Raw genomic sequence first — 21,419 nt, 5'->3', positions numbered from 1 at the left:
AACGTGTTCAGTGAGTGAATAAATGGATGAGCCTGTGTTGCCTCGACCTGTGGTTCAGAGGTAGGAGGAGACAGTGGCTGCCAGGAGCCCACAGGTGGGAAGCCCTGGTCCACAGAGGATCTGTCCAGGGAGCCGGAGGCTGCTGTGGGAGAGTGGCAGGAGGGGGAGATTTTGGGTTTATACGAAGCAGATCAGGAGTCATCTTCCCATGGCAGCTGGCTCTTTCTACTCCTTATCAGGGCATGGACCAGCATGGGGCAGGTTAGTTTTTCACCTCGGGGGCCAGAATTTAAGGGGACACCAGAAACTGCAAAGATGAATCCTATTCTAATGCAATATTTTACAAAATCAAAACCAGTGCAAAAAAGTCCATGCTTCCTACAGAACTGTCACCCCAGATAAGCAAGCCTGCATCTCAGGGTGGGTGGCTGTGAGGAGGCTCAGGTCTGCGTACACAAGGCTTCCTTGGGGGTCTCCCTGGTGGGGTGTTCCAGGTCCAGCTCCGGCATGAGGAGGGCTCAGGCCACCTCCACTGGGAGCTGGAGGCGAGCTATGGGACGCACTGGGATGACAGCCGCAACAAGAGGCACCTCCGCATCAGCCAGACCTTCCAGAACGACTCGGGCCCAGCGCTGAGCAATTACTTCGTGGAGGTGAGTCCAGCCTCCGCAGAGCCGCGTCCCTGGGGCTCAGCTTGCACATGGCAGCTGGGCAGCCCCGCTGCCTGTCCCTGCAGGTCTCGGTTGCAAGGACGCAGGAGCTAAAACTCAGGCTCAGAGACCTTACCTTTGGCACCTCCAGCCCCCACACCCCTGGGGCAGTTAAACATTTGCTGGTGTGCCAAGGATTGCCAAGGGGCAGTTTGCAAGAGGGGCTTGGGAAATACAGATTTCCAGTGTAAAAATGTATTTTGGAAACGGTTCACTTGCAGGTTTTCCTGCAGGGCGAGCTCTTTTTGGTAAATCAGGAGTAACTTAGTGCTTAGCCCCTGAACAGGTATGTGCTCTTATAAGGCACATGTTACCTTTCTGAGTTTCCTAATTGTTTTTAAAAATGTTTAATTGTGGTAAAATATACGTAACATGACGTTGACTGTTTTCACCATTTTTAGGCATACAGATCAGCATTAAGCACATTCATATTGTGCGGCCATCACCACCGTCTATCTCAAGAACTTTTTCATCTCATAGAAGTGAAACTCTGTACCCATTAAACAGTAACTCTCCATTCTTCCCTCCCCCAGGCCCTGCAACCACCAATCTACTTTCTGTCTCTCTGAATTTCACTACTCTAGGTAAACTCATATAAGTGGAATTGTATAGTATCTGCCTTTTTGTGACTGGCCTGTTTCACTTAGCATAATGTCCTCAAGGTTTATCCACATTGTAACATGAGTCAGAATTTCCTTCCTAGTCTGGATAGTATTCCATTGTATGGATGGACCCCGTTTTTTTGATCCATTCATTTATCAGTGGACACTTGGCTTCCACATGTGGCTTGTGTGAATAGTGCTGCTATGAACGTGGGTGTACTAATATCTGTATGAGTCCCTGCTCTCCATTCTTTGGGGTGTATATCCTGAAGTGGAATTGCTGGATCATACAATAATCCGACTTTTAATTTTTTGAGAAACTGCCATACTCTTTTCCATAGCAGCTGCACCATTTCACCATCTTAACATCAGTACACAAGGGTTCCAGTTTCTCTACATCCTCACCAACACTTCTTACTTTCTGGATTTTTTTTTAATAGTAGCCATCTTAATGCGTATGAGGATCTTCTTGTAGTTTTGATTTGCATCTCCTTAGTGACTCATGACGTTGAGCATCTTTTCATGGGCTTATTGGCTGTTTAATTATCATCTTTAGAGAAATGTCTATTCAAATCCTTAGCCCATTTTGAATCAGGTTGTTTGATTTTGTTGTTGTTGTGGTTGTTCAATTGTAGTTCTTTATATGTTCTGGATATTAACGCCTTATAAGATATGTAGTTTACAAATATTTTCTCCCATTCCGTGGGTTGCCTTTTTACTATGAATAGCATCCTTTGTTGCACAAAAATTTTTAATTTTGATGTCATTCAGCTTATTTATTTTTACTTTTGTTGCCTGTGTTTTAGGTGTCATGTTCAATAAATCAATTACCAAATCCAATGTCACGAAGCTTTTCAATCCCATGTTTTCTTCTAAGAGTTTTATGGTTTTAGTTCTCATGTTTAGGTCTCTGATCCATTTTGAGTTAAACTGTGTATATGGTATAAGATAAGGATCCAACTTCATTCTTCTGCAGTGAATATACAGTTTTTCCAGCACCATTTGTTGAAAAGACAGTCCTTTCCCCCAACCATAAATGTGAGAGTTTATTTCTGGGCAATCTATTGTATTCCATTGGTCTATGTGTCTGTCTTTTATGTCACAACATACTATTTTGATTATTGTAGCTTTGTGAGACCTCCCACTTCGTTCTTCTTTTTCAAGATTGTTTTGGCTATTTGGGGGTCCCTTGAGATTCCATATGAATTTGAAGATGGACTTTTCTATTTCTACCAAAAAAATACCATTGAGATTTTGATAGAGATTGCATTAAATCTGTAGATTGCTTTGGGTAGTATTGAACCTTAACAATATTAAGTCTTCCAATCCATGAACACAAGATGTCTTTCCATTTATTTATGTCTTCTCTAATTTCTCTCAGCAATGTTTTGTAGTTTTCAGTGTACAAGTCTTTTGCCTCCCTGCTTAACTTCATTCCTAAGTATTACGTTGATTTTAAATCATACCAATACTCCATGGATAAATTCTCCTTGTGAAAACATATAACATTTAAAGTAAGGCTAAAATTCCCTTTCACAGTTACCATCCCTTTTCCTGGTCCCCTCCTCAGCTGCCTGGAGAGAACCATGGTTATAGTCTGGAGAACTGGAAAGGAGATCTTTGTCTATACATTTGCTCTGTGGAGCTGTCACAAGCACTTAGTTTTGTTTGGTGAATCATGTTGTATGTCCTTTAGCAGTGGATCTTGGAGAACTTCGCGTGTTGTTGTTGTTGTTGTTAATTAATTAATTAATTAATTTTTGGCTGCATTGGGTCTTTGTTGCTGTGCACGGGCTTTCTCTAGTTGCTGCGAGCAGGGCATACTCTTTGTTGCGGTGCGCGGGCTTCTCATTGTGGTGGCTTCTCTTGTTGCGGAGCACGCTCTAGGCATGCGGGCTTCAGTAGTTGTGGCTCGCGGGCTCTAGAGCGCAGGCTCAGTAGTTGTGGCACATGGGCTTAGTTGCTCCGCGGCATGTGGGATCTTCTCGGACCGGAGCTCAAACCCATGTCTCCTGCATTGGGCAGGCAGATTCTTAACCACTGAGCCACCAGGGAAGCCCCTATTGAATCATATTCTTGATTGAAGTCGTCCTTGGATAACCTTACCTACCTCTGATCACGCCCTGCTTCTGTCAACAGAAGCAGAAGAAGTTTCTTTTTTCTGGAAAACATCTGGCCCCGAGGGTTTTAGTGAAAAGATTAGAGGTTTGTGGCAGCATTTCTGCAAGCCTTCATAAGTGTGGCAGACACCATGCTAGGTTCTGGGGAGACAGGTATGAGTAAAATAATCTTTATCTTTAAGAAGCTGACAGTGAGTAGAAGAGGGAAAGGCAGAGTGATCAATGGTGAGCCATTAATTATTGCCAGACCATGTGTCAGAAGCTTTGTTTGTATTATCTCATTTAATCCTTGTGAGGCAAGAATTATCTGTTCTCACTTTACAGAAGAGAAATGGTGTAAACAGACTTAGCCGAGGTCTCACAGCTACTATGTGGCAGAATTGGGATTGAAAGTCCAGTCTGCCTCGTTTCAAACCTCAGGCCCTTAGCCTCTTGGCTGGACTGGATAGTGCCAGAATTAATTTACTATAAAATAAATTTACTATAAAATAATTGACTAAATGATCTGTCAAGAGAAAACTCTTCCCAGTTCATTCTATGCAGCCATTATTATCCTGATGCCCAAACCAGAGAAAGACATCATAAGAAAAGAAAAACTAAAGACCATTATCTCTTATAAATACAGATGCAAAATCCGCAAGAAAATACTACCAAACTGAATTCAGCAATATATAAAAAGGATTACACAACATGACCAAATGGGGTTTATCCCAGGAATGCAAGGTTGGTTTAACATTTGAACATCCATCAAGGTAATACATCATATTAATAGAATAAAGGACAAAAACCAGATGATCATTTCAATAGACACAGAAAAGTATCTGGCACAACACCATACCTTTTCATGATAAAAGTACCCAACAGTCTAGCAATGGAAGGGCACTTCCTCAACCTGATAAAGGCCATCTATGAAAAACCCACAGCTAATATCATACTTAATGGCAAAAGGCTAAATACTTTCCCACTAAGATCAGTAACAAGATAGGATGTCTGCTTTCACTATTTGTATTTAACATTGTGCTGGAGGTTCTAGCTAGGGCGATTAGGCCAAAAAGAAAAAAAAAAAAGAAAAAGAAAAAAGAAATGAAGAAAAGGCATCTAGATTGGAAAGCAAGAAGTAAAACTATTTCTATTTACAGATGATATGATCTTGTATATAGAAGACCCGAATGAACTCACCAAAAAATCTATTAGAGCTAATAAATGAGTTCATCAAAGTTTCAGGATACAGGATTAATATACAAAAATTAGTTGTATTTCTCTACACTAACAATGAAAAACCTGAAAATGAAATTAAGAAAGCAATTTCATTTACATTACCATCAAAAAGAATAATACTTAGGAATAAATTTAACAAAAGAATGTAAAACTAATACTCTCAAAACTACAAAACATTGTTGAAAGAAATTCAAGAAAACCTAAATAAATGGGAAGACATCCCATGTACCTGGATTGGAATATTTAATGTGAAGTTGGCAATACTTCCTAAAGTGATCTACAGATTCAATGGTCCCCATCTATTCCTGTCAAAACCCGAGTTATCTTTTTGCTAAAATTGACAAGCTGATCCTAAAATTCATGTGGAATTTCAAGGGACCCACAGTAGACACAACTGTCTTGAAAGAGAAGAACAAAGTTGGAGGATTCACTTTTATCGATTTCAAAACTTACTTCAAATCTACAGTAATTAAGACAGTATTATGGTAGTGGTGTAAGGATAGACATATAGACCAACAGAATAGAATTGGGAATCCAGAAATAAACCCTTGTATTTACAGTTAGTTGATTTTCAACAAGGGTGCCAAGATAATTGAAGAGGGGAAAGAATAGTCTTTTCAACAAATGGTGCTGGGACAATGGATACTCACGTGTAGGAGTATGAAGTTGGACCCTTACCTCATACCATATATAAAAACTAACTCAAAATAGGTTGTAGACCTAAATTTAAGAATTATGACACTCTTAGAGGAAAACATAAAAGTAAATCTTTATGGCCTTGGATTAGGCAAGGGTTTCTGAGATATGAGACTGAAAGTATAAGTAATAACAAAAATCCTTTGGTCTTCATCAAACTTAAAAACATTTGTGCTTCAAAGGACACCATCAAGGAAGTGAAATAATAGCCCACAGAAGGGAAGAAAACATCTGCAAATCATATGTCTGATAAGGGATTTGTATCCAGAATATATGAAAAACTCTTACAACTCAACAAGAAAAAGACAAAGGATTTGAATAGATATTTCTCTGAAGAAGGTACACAAGTGGCCAATAAGTACATGAAAAGTTGCTTAACCTAATTAGTCATTAGGAAAATTCAAATCAAAACCACAGTGAGATGCTACTTCAAATCCACTAGCATAGCTGAAACGGAAAAAAAAAAAGAGACAATAACAAGTGTTGGTGAGGATGCAGGGAAATTAGAACTCATATTGGTGGGATCATAAAATGCTGTGACTGGAAAAAGAGTTTGGTGTTTCCTTAAAATGTTAAACACAGAGTTACCATATGACCCACCAATTCTACTCCTAGGTACTCAAGAGAATTGAAAACTTATGTCCACACAAAACATTTATAGCAGCATTATTCATAATAACCCAAAAGTAGAAACGACCCAAATGTTCATCAGTGGATGAATAGATAAAGTGATTTATCCACACAATAGAACATTATTCAGTAATAAAAGTGAAGTTCTGACACCTGCTACAACATGGATGAACCTTGAAAGCATCATGCTAAGTGAAAGAAGCCAGACACCAAAGGCCACATACTGTATGATTCTATTTGTAAGAAATGTCCAGAATAGGTAAATTCGTAGAGACAGAAAGTAGGTTAAAGGTTTCCAGGGTCTATGGGAAGGAGGCAATGGGGAGTGACTGCTAATGAGTGCAGGGTTTCTTTTTGGGGTGGGGTGGGGCAATTCCTGGTAGCTAGGGAGCTCAGGTTGCAGTGGAGAGCCAATGGAATGTTCTCGGTCAGGAACAGCGTGATCTGATTTGCATCTTGGGTGTGGGTCTCCTCCAGTTTGTGCTGCAGGTGCCTGCGAGGCAGGTGGATTACCATACTCAGCTGCACCACTTGAGCCTCCGCCAGCCCCACGTGGAGAGCAGCACGTACCTGAAGGTGCAGTACAATGGGCGGGTGCCCTTTGTGGCAGGCTTGCAGTGGAAGGACACATCCAGGGCCACCCTGTGGAAGTGGGAAGGTGAGTGTCATCTAGGGAGTGTCCTTGGCTAGTGGTGAAGATTTTTGCCCTCTAGGCCTTTGCTCAAGCCTTGCCCAATAACTGGAACACCCTTCCCTTTTCTTTGCCTGGGTAATTCAAGACTCAGACCTCACATGCGTCCCAGGGAACTTAAAATCACATCCTGATTTCTTACCCTCACCGACAGAACGCTACATTACAGGCCCTTGCCTACTTCTCCAACCTTATCTCACCCTACTTTTCCCATTGCCCATCATCCTGCAGCCCCACTGGCCTCTCTTCTGTTCCCCAGACATACCTCAGGGCCTTTGCACTTGCTGTTCTTTCTCCCTGGAACACTCTTTTTCTCATTTAAAAAATGAATTTACCATGGTTTTATCCTTGAATTAATTTTTTTGAACTAATTTTTATTTTTATTGAAGTAATACATAGTTTAAAAAGTGAATTAGACTATGACTTGGTAATTGTTGAAGATGGGTGAGTGTTATATGGGAGCTCATAATATTCTCTGTGTTCATGTAATATGTACTTGAAAAAATTTTAAGTTTTTAAAAGTTAAAGTTATAACAAATACAGTAATTTTCTGCTTCACGTCTTCCAATCCCAGATTTTGCTGAAAATGGCAAGCACTGTAAATTCTTTTTGCTGTTTCTTGTCAGACCCTCCATCTTTTAAAATAATCACACTTATTTCTTGATTTTTCTTTCATAGGCATTCTCAATATATTTCTTGCTAGAGAGGAAGAAAATTTAACTCTTACACCAGCCCCCTTTCACATGGCTATTTCCCTCCATCCCCCTAAAAGAGTTATAATTTGTTAATATTCAATGTTTACATCATGGTGATGATAAATGTCCCTCACAGCTGAGGCACATGGTATACTAGGATTCTAACATTTTGTTTTTCCTGGAGTTATAATAGCCTTTTTTCCCTGTTTGATTAGTTTTCTATTTTCCTCCTACTGATTATTCCCAGAATTTTTAGCAACAATGCAAAACTCTTCTCCAGATGGTTGAACACGTCAGATTACTTATCAGCTTCAATCAGTTCTCATATTTTTCTTGTAGACCCTCTTCCTGCAGCCTCTGTTCTGCTGCTCCAATGTAGACCAGTTGCACAGCTGTAGTCCTAGCGCATCCCCTCACTATCATCCTGGGAGTGCCTTCCAGTTCTCTGGGTCACAGCCCCTGCTTCTTGCACTCATGTCATCTTCTTTCTTGGTTAACTCTTTTGTTCTGATGGAGTGCATCTTCCAGTAGCTTCCTGAGAGAGGGTGCATGGGAGATATATTCATTAGCTAGGGCTGCTTTAACCAATTACCACAAACTGGGTGGCTTTAAACAACAGAAATTTATTCTCTCACAGTCCTCGAGACTGAAATTAAGGCGTCAGCAGGGCCACTTGCTCTCTGTGACCCTGGGTAGAATCCTTCCCGCCTCTTCCTACTGCTAGCGGTGACCACTGATGCTTGATGTTCCTTGGTTTGTAGCTACATTGCTCTAATCTCTGCCTCTGTTGTCACATGGTGCTCTGTGTGTGTGTCTGTGTCTGTGTCCAAACTCCTCTCTTCATATAAGGACACCACTCATATCAGATTTAGGGCCTCCCCTACTCCAGTATGATCTTACTTTAACTAATTTTATCTGCAATGACCCCATTCCCAAATAAGGTCACATTTTGAGGTACCAAGGGTTAGGACTTCATATCTTTTTGACAGACACAATTCAACCTATAACAGGATGTAAACATTTTGAAACCCTGAATGTTTAAACTGTCTTTTTTTTTTTTTGATGTGGACCATTTTTAAAGTCTTTATTGAATTTGTTACGATATTGCTTCTGTTTTATGTTTTGGTTTTTTGGCCGCGAGGCATATGGGATCTTAGCTCCCTGACCAGGGATGGAACCCGCACCCCCTGCATTGGAAGGCAAACTCCTAACTACTGGACCGCCAGGGAAGTCCCTAAACTGTCTTTATTTGATTTGGCTGAATAGAGAATTCTAGGCTGGAAATTATTTTCCCTTGGGATTTTTTAAGACATTGCTCCACTGTTGATTTGAATCAGTTGAGAGGTCTGGTGCCATTTGTGATCCATCATCTTTTGTCTATGACCCTTTTCTCACTCTCTGGAAGCTTCCAGGAGCTTCTCTTTATTCCTAGTGTCTTTAAATCTTATGATGATGAGCCTTGGTGTGAATCTCTTTTCATTCACCGTGCTGAGAACTTAGGCCCTTTCCATTTGGAGACACACCATTTGGGTCTTGGTAATTTTCTTGTACAGTTTCTTTGGTAATTTCCCTCCTTCTGTGTTCTGGAATTCCTGTTGGTCAGATGTTTTCCTCAGAAACTAAGCCTTTAATTTTCTTTCTTTTCTCTCCTTTGTTCCATCTCTTTGTCCTTTTGTTCTGTTGTGAGGGCTGATTTCCTCAACTTTATCTGCCAGCTCCTCTACTGTTGTTTTCATTTTAGCTAGCTTATATTCCCAAGAGCTCATTTTTTGTTCCTGAAAATTCTTTTCTTAGAGTGTCCTGCTCCACGAATGCATTATCTTCTCTCCTCTGAGAGCATAAATTATAGAACTGGGGGGCTTTGGTCTGTTCTCCCTGAGTTTCATCTTTCTTTTTATTTCTGAAGTTCCTGTTAGTGGCTTTTCCCACATGCCAGGCAAGACTTGGATACGTGCTTTTGTTTAAGAGTCGGTCACTTGGAACTTGTTTGGAAGGATGCTCTATGTGTGTGTGGGGGGGTGCTCTTTTTTAAAAAATTTATTTTATTGAAGTGTAGTTGATATACAGTGTTGTGTTAATTTCTGCTGTACAGCAAAGTGATTCAGTTATACATATATATGCATTTTTTTCGTATTCTTTTCCATTATGGTTTATCACAGGGTATTGAATAGTTCCCTGTGCTATACAGTAGGACTTTGTTGTTTATCCATCCTATACATAATAGTTTGCATCTGCTAGTCCCAAACTCCCCATCCATCCCTCCCTCACCTCCCACCCCCTTGGCAACCACAAGTCTGTTCTCTATGTCTGTGAGTCTGTTTCTGTTTCATAGATAAGTTCATTTGTATCATTTTTTTAGATTCCACATATAAGTGATATCATATGGTATTTGTCTTTCTCTTTCTGACTTACTTCACTTAGTATGATCATCTCTAGGTCCATCCATGTTGCTGTAAATGGCATTCTTTCATTCTTTTTATGGCTGAGTAATATTCCGTCGCATATATGTATGTGTGGAGGTGCTCTTGCTGACTGGTGGGCTTCCCTGTTGTGTGGTTGGGTGGGGTCCTGGCTCTCCCTGAGGACCTGGGGCCCATATCTGTGGACCTTTTTTTTTTTTTTTTTCAGTTATTCTGTTCTTCTGTGGAGCAATCTTCCCATCTCCTGTGGGACTGGTACCTCAGGGCAGGGCATTGGGCTGCTCTCTATTCAGTATCATCTCCCTGTTCTCAACTTGGCAGCTCACCCACTGCCCTCTCTGTGTTGGATCCCCCTGCATCCTGGCCTCTCCGCCTCAGTTTCCCCACATAGTGAATCTCCCGTCTCCAGCAGGAGGTGGGGGAGGGTTTCTTCCCTTTGACAGACTCCGCTGCCTCTCATTTAGGGCTCAGCTCAGTGGTTATGTGTTCATGGGAGCCTTCACTGACCTGCCTGGCCTTAGTCTAACTCCCTCTTTCTTTTCCTTCCTGGCACTCAGCATTTTCTCCTTAGGTAGGTCTCATTATACGTTTATTTGTTCGAGATCTCTTCCCCCATCCCCCTACCACCCCCAAACTGCAAGTTCCATGAAGGCAGTGACTATGCCTCCTTGTTCACTGCCAAGTCCCAAGTGTCTCGAGCAATATTTACTGAATTAGTCCTTGAGTGATTGGGAGTATTCATTACAAAATATGAGAGGGGTCCAGCAACCTGGTTTTAGTTCATCATGGAAGGGCAAAAGTTTATGCAGAATGTCAACTTTTTGATGATGGTGGTGACTGGTCTTTACTCTTCTGAATGGGTGCTTCCTCTATCCCAAGACCCAGGGATCAGTACTGCTGTACCCATTTTACAGATGATGGAAGCATGGGTTCGAAGAGGTCACACAGCTTGGAAGAGTAAAGGCCATGTTCTTGATCGCCACACCCCAGTGCCCCCTCTCCAACTGTCCCAGCATTTCTTTTGTCTAATATGTCATCATGAAAAAATTTCAAACATACAGAAAAGTGCAAAGAGTTGTGCAGTGAACACCAACATAATCTCAACCTAGATTCTACCATTAACAGTTTACTCCACCTGCCTTCTTACACATCTGCCCACTTATCCATCCATCTCATTTGCTGGCGCAGGTCAAATTAAGTTGTAAACTTCAGTACAGTTTCACCCCTACACATTTCAGTATTATATCATTAGCTAGAGCGAATTGCACACATCTCCAGGGTACCATTTGATGAGTTTCGACAGGTGCACAGACCCATGAAACTCAAGCGCCTGCCAAAATTCAGAACGTTACCATCATTCCAGAAAGTTCCCTTATGCTCCGTCCCAGTCATTCCAAGTTTTTTTTTTTTTTAAATTAATTTGGTTGTATTTCTTTTTGTTTGTTTGTTTGTTTTTTTAAATTTATTTATTTATGGCTGTGTTGGGTCTTCGTTTCTGTGCGAGGGCTTTCTCTAGTTGCGGCAAGTGGGGGCCACTCTTCATCGCGGTGCACGGGCCTCTCACTATCGTGGCCTCTCTTGTTGCGGAGCACAGGCTCCAGACGTGCAGGCTCAGTAATTGTGGCTCACGGGCCTAGTTGCTCCGCGGCATGTGGGACCTTCCCAGACCAGGGCTCGAACCCGTGTTCCCTGCATTGGCAGGCAGATTCTCAACCACTGCGCCACCAGGGAAGCCCCCAAGTTTTGAGATATGCCCATAGTGACTGTGATGAGACTATGGGAGCCTCTAGCTCGCTGCCTGCGCTCCCTTCTTCAAAAGCTCCCTTCTTGCCGGGGATACCAGTTTCTTCCTCTCTGCCTCTCTCAGGAGCCTTGAACCTGGATAGTCCATGGCTGATGGTCTCTGCGGCTCACAGGCTGTACTGGCCCCACCGAGCCATGTTCCAGGCTGTTTTGGAGCTGACGCTGGGCAAGGCCTGGACCCTCAAGAATCTGGTGATGAACATGGCCTGCAAGATCCAGGGCCTCCACCGGGAGGGCAAGATCCACGTCTACACCCCAGCTACCACCTACCTCCGGGTGCGCATGCTGGGCCACACCACCTGCCCCTCACTCCCGCCCCCGCAGACAGGGAGCCTGATTTCCTGCAGTTTAGATCTTCTGTGCAGAGGGTTAAAACCGAGGTCCGGGGTCGATAACAGGTCACAGATGTGTGAAGTCTGGCTCACGCACTATTAACATTCTTCAGAATTTGTTGCCAAGTGAGTTTGGGAGAGGGAAACAAAATAAATCTCAATTTCCCATATTCATGCTTAGCAGCTGATAAAGTAAAATATTAAAGTAGGTTGAACTGGTACCTTGGAAACAAGTAGACATCAGGCTTTTGCCTTAAATCCAGAATGGAAACTTCAAGGATGTAGGTCAGTGTCCCACCACCTGCTCAGTGTAAGTCTGCTTCTTTGCACACGTTTGATCGTTTGACCGTAGAAGCATAACAGAGTTTGGAAGAAAACCAACCAGAGAAGGACTTCCCTGGTGTCACACATGGGAACCTGGCACATCAAGCCTCTCCTTGTGTTGGGATGATCAGTGGACACAGGGTGTGGTCCAGGCCTGACGTGGGCCCAGAAGGAGGCAGCTCGGTGGGTGTGTTAGGGGACAGCTCAGTCCCCTCTGAGGCAGGGGCCAGGTGGCACCAGAGTGGAGTCGGAAGGAGCAGGTGACTCCTGGCAAGCTTAGGGACCCTGAGGAGGCCACTGTGTGACAGATAGAGCCAGGACAGGATACAAGGTGGGGTTGACCAGCCCGTTCCTTCAGATGACCCAGCCCAGGGAGGGGCAGATGGTGGCCTGGCCCGGGAGATGACAACCGAGGTGGTTTGAAGGTGTAGCTGACTGATTTGCTGACAGATTTGCTGATGGATTGGTTGGGGGAGGGGGTGAAGAAAAGACAAGTAACCCCAAGTTTTTAGTTCAAGCAGCTGGGTGGAAGCAGGTGCCATTTGCTGAAATGGGGAAGCCAGCAGTGAAGGGCCTGCAGGTTCTGGGGGTGACCTGAGGTCAGTGACATAGGGTGTAAGGTCTTGGGGAGTTCTAGTATTTGTCAGGAGGTTCAGTAATTCCCAAAGCCCATCTTGGCCCTGTCACCTCTCCTCGTGAGTCCCCTGAGGGAGCTGCGTGAACAAGGGACAGAGACCAGCCGGGCACGAGGCACCTTGATGTTCCTAGTAGGGCTTGTGCCGAGGGCGGTGTGCTGGGGCCCACAGCCCAGCACAGGGCTGAAGTGCTGTGCCTCCCCCAGCCCCAGTGCAAACCAAAGTACCACCCAGCTCCTCCCAGGGCTCTGAACACCATGACGATGATGCAGGGACAGAAGGCCACCTGCAAGCGTGTGCCCTTCAAGACACGGAGACCCTGCCTGCTAATAACAGTGGCTCAGTGAGATCCTATTCCCTCCTTGAGCTGAAGGGGAGAGAGGGGAAGGGATGGTCTTCTCTGATAACTCAGATTCTCTCTCTGTTCAGGGTTGAGAGAGAGAGCAGTTTTTCCTCTTTCCTCATGACCCTGTACGGAACAATTCTGCTTGGATCCATCGGAAAAGGCCTAGCAGAGATGGCATTGGAGGGGTTTTGAAGGATGAGTGGGAGTTCACCAAGTGGGACTGGGGAGAAAGGGCATCCCAGGAGGAGGAAATAGGGTGTGCAAAGGCATTGGTCAGCCTCTTCACCCTCACTGCAGGTTTCCACAGTGACAGCCGTGGCACAGAGCATCTTTCGCAGCTGGAGTGAAGTAGAATCAGCCTGGAGTGCAGCAATGCAGGGTGAGATCCAGGCCGAGAACAGCCAGGACCGTAAGATCCTTCACGGCTGGTTGAAAGGCCCCCAGCAGGAGTTGAATTTAACGGTGGCCTACAGACATACAGAGCAGGTAAGGGTCCAGGCGGCCCGTGCTGGAGGCTCTGCCATCGAGAGACCCCATAATCCATCACCTGGGATGGGAAAGGGCTACTAGCTTGGCCTATGACCTTGGGCCTCCCTGAGCCTCAGTTTCTTTATCTGTAAAATGGACCCCAGCCATATTAGCACAGACCCCAGAGCAAAGGTCAGACACCTGGAGCTGGAAGCCCAAGTCCTTCGTTCCTGCTGGGCACCTGCGGAGGTCTGGCCATGGCAGTGTCCCTGTGCCACCTCGTGGTCTGATGAGGTGGAGGCAGCAGCCCTTCTCGGGTGGTCATTCCCAGGGTGATGAGCGGGCAGTGGGAGCTGCCCTTGGTGACCCCCAGGGCAGGATGTTTAGCAGCTTGGACCCTGCGGGCATCCCTCTGCATCAGCCTGGTCCTCGTTGCAGCCATGGAAGAGCCACGTGTTGCTGACGGCTCTGGGGGCCAGTGCCGGGGGCCAGCCTCAGGGCCTGCAGTTGGAGGGCGAACTGGAGGAGCTAATGCAAGACAGGAGGTTGTACCAGAAGCAGGGGACTTTCTTCCTTAGGTATGTTTGGCCCCTTCCCCCAGGCCGATTCCCCTGAGGTGTGGTGCCGGCCTGGCTCTCCCCTTCTCCAGTGTGGAGGGTCACCAGGCAGCAGGGTGTGCAGTGCTGCCTGGAGGGGCCCAGACAGAATCCAGAGCTCAGAGACGAGTTGCCCCCCCGAAAGCCCCCATGTCCCTCACCCCCTTCCATTAGTGTGCTACGGTGGGCACAGAAATCAGTCTCCTCACCCTAGCCTGAAAGCTGCTCTGGGGAACCATTTCAGTTCTTGGAGGCACAGGGGTTAAAAAGCTTGTTCTTTGTGGGGGGCGAACAGCACAGGGTTGGAGTCAACAGCCTGAAGTCCAGGCTGTGCACTGACCAGCTGAGGGACCTTAGCCATCTACTGTCAAAACAACAGCAATAACCCAAAAGTAACAGCAACTGTCATTTGCAAAGGTCTCATTCATTTCTTTATTTCATGTATATTTATTGAGCACCTAGTATGTGCCAAGCACTTTTCTGGGCCTGTGGAGAACAGAAGAGAATAAAAAGGACAGAAATCCTTGCCCCTAGGGCGTTTGCATTCGTGGCACATACATTATCCCTAATAACCCCACCGCTGTGTGAGTTGGGTATTATTATTTTAGCCCCCACTTGACAGATGGGAAGACTGAGGTACAGAGGAGTCAAGTCCTTTGCTGCCCAAGGTCACAGAGCTAGTGAAAGGCTGAGCCTGGATTCCAGCCCCAGTCTGTGTGACTCCAGACCCCATGTGCGGCCTGGACCCTGAGTCTCTGCTGCCAAGTGGTGACCCCAGTTGTGTCCAGCTCACTGGGTTGTCGAGAGGGCACAGCGGGATGGTGAATGGGTGTTGATTGGCAAATGTAACGCACAGGGCTGATGTGTGTCCTGATGTTCTTCTCCTGTCTGTGACAAAGTCTTAACTCTGCAAGACAGTGACAGGCCCAGTCTGAGCCCCTGGGCCACAGTTGTCCCCTGACCCTGCCAGCTGCTTTAATGACTTCAGCCTGTTTCCCCCTCTCCACGCCAGGCACCCTTGGACTCTGCCCGTCCCGCAAAGCATCCTCCTGCAGGAGACCTTCACGGCAGACAGGCAGCACCAGCGTTACTCCCTGGAGACGAGGGTTGTCCTGGATGGCCAGGAGGAGACCCTGCAGACCGTAGTCCTGGGCTACCAGGCCGGGCACCTATACGTGAGTGGGCTCCAGGGTGCAGTGGGAAGGGGCCTGAGAGTGGGAGGGAGGGCCCCATGTGCCTCTGACCCATCTCTGTGTGTGTGTGTGTGTGTGTGTGTGTGTGTGTGTGTGTGTGTGTGGTTGTCCCTCCCAGGTCTGCGCGGGCCTGACCCACCCATACAACGGCAAGGCCATCCCCAGGAACGTGGAGGGGTGCGTGGTTACGTGGAACCGGCACATCGTAAGTGAGGATCCCAGAGACCTTTTCACCCCAGCGGTCCCCAGTTCAAGCTGTCATCTTCTCTCAGCTGGATGAACAAAACATTCCCCTGCCTGAGTTTTCTGTTCCACTTTCTCTGCCTGATCCAACCTACTTGACATTAGTCTTCCTAGGAGTGAAACTCATTTTGCCTCTGTGTCCTTAGCAAGTTATCTCATGTCTCTGGACCTCAGTTTCCTCGTCTGTACAATGGAGACAGCAACACTCTTACACAGTGGTTGTGAGGATCAAAGTGTAGTACAGTGATCTCTCTCGAGTACTTACGACATGGCCATAGGCCCTCATCCAAGTCTCCTTCCTGATCCCTCTAGGAGTGGCATCTCTGGGAGGTGACTCCATTCTCCAGCAAGCATTTATTGGCACCTACTGTATGCTGGGCCCTGGACAAGGAAGATAGTGGTGGTTTCTCCCTTGTGGGATATCCAAAGGCCTGAGGGTGAAACCGGGCCAGCTGTTGAGCATGGAGACCTGTGCTTCTGGGGCCTCACTTCCCCGCTTGTTGAAGTGGGCTGTAAGCAGTCCCCAGGTTTGGGAGCTGAAGTCCTTGGAGCTCCTGAGGGGAAACAGCGGGCAGGACGGCCACCCAGAACACCTGCAGAAATGTTTCCCAGTGATGTGTACTGTTTCTAAACCAGACATTGCAAAATGGTGACGTGGGCCGAATCCAACCTGCAGATGTGGTTTGTTTGGCCCGGTCAGAATTTAAATTAAAAAAATAATAAATTATCAACATTTAAAATCAGAAGACTGGGAGTAAAACCCGGATCTCTGCTCCTAATTTAAAATAATCAGAAGATCTGACCCACCCGCCAACAACAGGCTAGAAACAAGTAGATGGGGATCCTTTACTGTAGTTTAATTTGGCTGTCCGTTGTTTTTAAAACCCTGTCTTTGTTTAATGACACACATTTTTCTCTTCTCTTGGACCTTTGTTTATTCTTCCTCCATCCAGGCTGTAAAATAAAGCCGTGTATTCTTTTAAAGACGTACACCAATGATAAAATTCTGTGGCAAGAAATTTTTAACTTCTCAGTCAGCACAGATGGGAAAAGATGGCAACCTGCTACTTGTACCTTGCATGGGCAGAAGCTAAATGGTTGTTGAGTGAATAAGTGATTAGCTATGTGTATGCGTTTCCTATTGCTACTATAACAAATTACCACAACCTTAGCGGCTTAAAACAACACAAATATATCTTACACTTCTGGAGATCTGAAATCCAAAATGGGTTTCACTTGGCTAAAATCAAGGTATTGCCAGGATTGCATTCTTTCTAGAGGCTCCAGGGGAGAATCTGTTTCCTTGCCTTTTCTAGCTTCTAAAAGCCACCCATGTTTCTTGGTTCATGGTCCATTTTGCTAAAAGCTAGCAGAGTAGCATCTTCCACTCTCTCTGACTGTGACCCTCCTGCCTCCCTCTTATAAAAACCCTTGTGATGGGAATTCCCTCGTGGTCCAGTGGTTAAGCCTCCATACTTCCACTGCAGGGGGCACGGGTGCAATCCCTGGTCGGGGAACTAAGATCCTGCATGCCAACCACATGGCATGGCCAAAAAAAAACCCCAAAACAAACAAAAAAAAAACCCCTTGTGATTAGCCCACTGGATAATCCAGAATAATCTCCCCATCTCAAGATCCTTAACCACAAAGTCCCTTTTTCCCTGTAAGGTTACAAATTCACAGGTTCCAGGGTTGAGGACATGGATATCTTTGGGAGGGCGGATATTATTCTGCCTGCCACACTGTGAGTTAAACATTCTTCCACTTAGCATGGCTTTGGCTTTGGGGTTTCAGGCTACAACTACAACTAGTGATTCTGTGTTCTTCTAGATATTTATTGAGCACCTACTATGTGCCAGGTCCTGTGCTGAGTGTTAGGAATATAGCAGTGAATAGAACAGACTAATACCAGGGTGCTCCCTGTGAATGAGACACAGGCCCTCAAGCCCACCCCACTAATCCTACCTGTGGGCTCTGGAGTTTACCATACCTGTTCAAAGACTCCATGTGTACCTGCCCTGCACTTTCTCTCCTGTGAGCAGGACAATGTAGACTGTGCCTTCACCCATCAATCTTGGGAACCACTTTAACTGCTGGGTTCCAAGGGTGGCCTCTGCAGGCACTCAGTGATGGGAAGTCCCCTCTCTCAGGGCCGTTGGTTCTTGTACACCCAGGCTAAGAACAAGGACGTCGAGGTCACTCTGAAAGTCAACCAGAAAGTCTTGCTGCACTTAAAGGGTCTGCACCATGACCGATCTCGGCGTGGGGAAGTCTGGCACAGTCTGGCCGTGGATGTGGCTCACTCCTCCCAGGTACCCATCCCCGCATCGGGCAAATGCTGGTTGGTGGCCTCCAGGCAGAACTTGACTGTTGGTGAGAGTAAAGGGTACTGTCTGTTCCTTCCTAGCTGAGGTTCCCCCAGGCCCTGAGTTTGGATGGGGACATTGTCTTCAGGCGGAGTCACCAGGGAGCATTTGACTGCGGTGTGGATGCACGGGCTGCCATCAACCACAACGTCATGTCCCAGGTCAGAAGACTGAGTTCTGCCTCCTTGCTGAGGGAGGAAGGGATTTAATGTTAGTGAGCAGATGTCCTGTATGGGACAGCACAGGAGGTGGCAGGGTGGCCCTGGCAAACTGACAACACAGCCCTTATTTTGGCAGCGTGCATGTGATGAATCAGGATGCACTACTGTAATAAAAGTTTGCTTTACTGTGAAAGTTTATTCCCCAGTCACGTCACAGTTCAGTGTGGCTCTGCTCCACAGTCAATCAGGGACCCAGGCTCCCTCCACCTTGTGGCTCTGCCCAGCTGGTGGATGGTGAGAAAGAGGGTGAGAATTATGCAGGAGGTTTTCATTGGCCAGGCCCATACGTAGTCCATGCCACTCCTGCCCACAGTCCATTGGCCAGAACTCATCACATGACCCCACCCAGCTGCAAGGGAGGCTGGGAAATGTAGTTTTAGCCATGTGTCCTGGAGGGAGAGGAAATACATTTTGGTAAATATATAGCAGCCACTGTAGGTATATTCATTAATTCACCATATACAGATTGTGTCTTTGCTGTGTGCCAGGCTCTGTGTGATGTACCAGGGCTGCACAGATGACTGTGTTTCTATTCCCATCTCCAAGGAACTTTCAAGTTCAAATCCCAGCTCCACTGCTGACTTGCTGTGTCACCTTGGGTAAATTACTTAACCCCTCTGAGCATCAGTTTTTCCAGCTGTGAAATGGGAATAGTAATACCAGCATATGAGAGCAGGGGTGATGATTAAATAAGACGATAATTGTAAAGCCAGCTTCCCAGTGCCTAGTTCATGGCCAGGGTCAAATAAATGGCAGCCGTGGACATGCGAGGCATGAGCAGGCACCCTGGCAGGGGAAGGAGGGGGTGCAAGGTCCCAGAGCTGTCCTCCCAGCCCTGTGTCTTGGGCCTCACTTCTCAAGCTTCCGAGTAATGCAGCCTCAGTGAGATTTAGGCTGAGAACCATCCAGGGAGGGTGGTGGCTTCTGGCATCTGCCATGGGGCCCGGGTTTGGGGCAGACTCTGGGATGACCTGTCTCTCCTCCGTGCCAGCCAGCCACCTTCTGGGATTCTGCATCTCATTCTTCTGCTCCCTCTGACCCTGCTTCTCCAACTCCCCCTCCCAACAGGTCTCAGTCCAGCTGAACGGGTCTGACTCCCACTTGGTGTTTTCCCTCCAGCTCAGACATCCCCACAGACCAACATTTCCTCCAAACTTACAGGTATGGATGGTGGTCCCTTTGGGATGACCTCAACTACCTGCCAAGTGTTGTCTCCAAGCAGCCAGCTTGCTGGGAGATGGGGCGGAAGGAAAGGAGGATGGAGACCCCGGGGAGGGAGCAGAGGGAGGGCCACATCACGATGTAAGCTTAGCCAGACAGCCCCTTCAGAATCAAGAACAGATGGCAGGGAGGTTTCCAAATGCATCATTTGGAAGTGATTGTCCAGGCAAGAAGGGTTTTCAGTTCCCTGGCAGGGCGTGTGTGTGTGTGTGTGTGTGTGTGTGTGTGTGTGTGTGTGTGAAAGGATCACATTTCACCCTTGAAAATGGAGAGAAGCAGAATTGTCCTGAAACCCTGTCCTGTAGTTGGATTTGGGAGAAGCTGTATGATCCTTCAGAATGGCTTTTTCAACCCCAGAGTATTTTGCCCAGTGTGAGGTAGAAACACTAAAGGGTTTCACTTTACAAGGAAAGAAAGGGGCAGAGAAAGGAGACCAGGTGGGAAGGTTGTGCTCTGCTCTCCCAGGGCTGGCTCCTTAGGAAGCCCCCCATGTCAGTTGCTTCCCTAAGGAACCCGTGTGTACTGTGTATGCAGGAATTAGGCCGTGGGCTTGGGAGATGGAGGTGTAGATGGGTAATCCCAGCGGGGGTGAGGACTGGAATTCGATAGCAATTTTTAAATGCCTGCTGTGCCTGTGGGTTTTGAAAACTTGAGTGGAGCCTGAGAAGGGCTCTGAATTATGGAAACTGATCATTCTCAGAGGCACGTTTTTTCACATGTCGGCATCTGTGAAATCAGATGTGTCTTCAAATCCACGCTGGTTCATTGTTTCATTAGCAGCCTTTTCACTTTCAAGGAGATATATAAAATCATGGCACATCTAAGGGCAGCTGGCATCTAGGATTTGAAACCGTGCCGTCGCTGTCATCAGTTGTAACGGGAGCTGATGTCCGTTGAGTGTTTACTGTGTGCCAGGATCTGTTCTAAACCCTTTATGTGGATCATCTCACGGACGCCTCGTGGTGCTGCTGTCTCGGCATTCTGCAGATGAGACTCTGAGACAGAGAGAGGTGACGTGACCTGTACAAGGTCACGGAGCGCATAAGTGCAGGATCTTGTATGGCGACCCAGGCAGTCTGGCTGCAGAGCCCATGCAGCCTCCGGCACTCAAGGCCGGTGGTGCGTGGGTGGTCCTGCTGGAAGCATGGATGCTGGGTCACCTAATGGGTTTGTACTTTATTATTACTTTTTAAAGCAGCAGAATCCTTTGCTCACATTATCTCTGTGATTGAATGGGGGCTGGGGCTGGGGGCAGGAGCCTGGCCTTCTCAACACCATCCTCCCTCTTGAAATCCCTCCGGGGTATCTTTTCACTGGTGTTTCACAACCTAATTTTCATTATTGCTTCCCTGCCCAAGGAGACTTTTTAGACACTTTTTTCCTCTAATCGTCCCTTTTATGAAAATTTAAGTCCACAGATGTCCTGTATTTCTGTTATGTGCTGATGCATACCTATGCCTTATATAAGACGTTGTTGTTTTTTTTAACCTACCTGCTGAGAACGAATTATGCATTTGGGGCGATATTGCCCCTGTTGAGAACGCACACTCTGTAGGACCCCTCAGGCCCACAGAAGCCAATCAGAGAAAGAACGGTGTACCCTGGACCTTCCCAACCCAAGCTGTGTGTTAGAATCACCTGGGGAGCTTTTAGAACATACCTGGACCCCAGCCTGGAGATGCTGAGTTGATTAGTCAGGGGGTCACAGGCACACTTTTAAAAAAATTAATAAACTTCATTTTTTAGAGCAGTTTTACATTTACAGAAAAATTGAGCAGAAAGTACAGAGAGTTCCCATATACCTCCTTTCCCCACATTAGAGTTTCCCCTCTTATTAACATCTTGCATTAGTGCGGTACATTTGTTAAAATTGATGGACCAGTGTTAAT

At 46.2% G+C, this 21,419-nt stretch overlaps 1 protein-coding gene across 3 annotated transcripts in view; it reads left to right on the top strand.

Annotated features, from left to right (window-relative positions):
- Positions 1-21,419, top strand: part of LOC132348415 (uncharacterized) — a 175,803-nt gene that overhangs the window by 80,041 nt on the left and 74,343 nt on the right. For all 3 annotated transcript variants that reach the window (XM_059895845.1, XM_059895843.1, XM_059895846.1), the window contains exons 27-36: positions 495-653; positions 6,454-6,634; positions 11,650-11,861; positions 13,520-13,708; positions 14,129-14,268; positions 15,299-15,461; positions 15,598-15,684; positions 17,897-18,034; positions 18,130-18,249; positions 19,378-19,470. In XM_059895845.1, the coding sequence (XP_059751828.1) occupies positions 495-653; positions 6,454-6,634; positions 11,650-11,861; positions 13,520-13,708; positions 14,129-14,268; positions 15,299-15,461; positions 15,598-15,684; positions 17,897-18,034; positions 18,130-18,249; positions 19,378-19,470 (1,482 nt within the window). The remainder of the gene's footprint in view (positions 1-494; positions 654-6,453; positions 6,635-11,649; positions 11,862-13,519; positions 13,709-14,128; positions 14,269-15,298; positions 15,462-15,597; positions 15,685-17,896; positions 18,035-18,129; positions 18,250-19,377; positions 19,471-21,419) is intronic.

Source organism: Balaenoptera ricei, chromosome 15, assembly GCF_028023285.1.
Source record: "Balaenoptera ricei isolate mBalRic1 chromosome 15, mBalRic1.hap2, whole genome shotgun sequence".
Lineage (NCBI taxonomy): Eukaryota > Metazoa > Chordata > Mammalia > Artiodactyla > Balaenopteridae > Balaenoptera > Balaenoptera ricei.
Note: the sequence above shows the minus strand (reverse complement) of the source record. Positions and strands in the feature narration are given on the sequence as shown.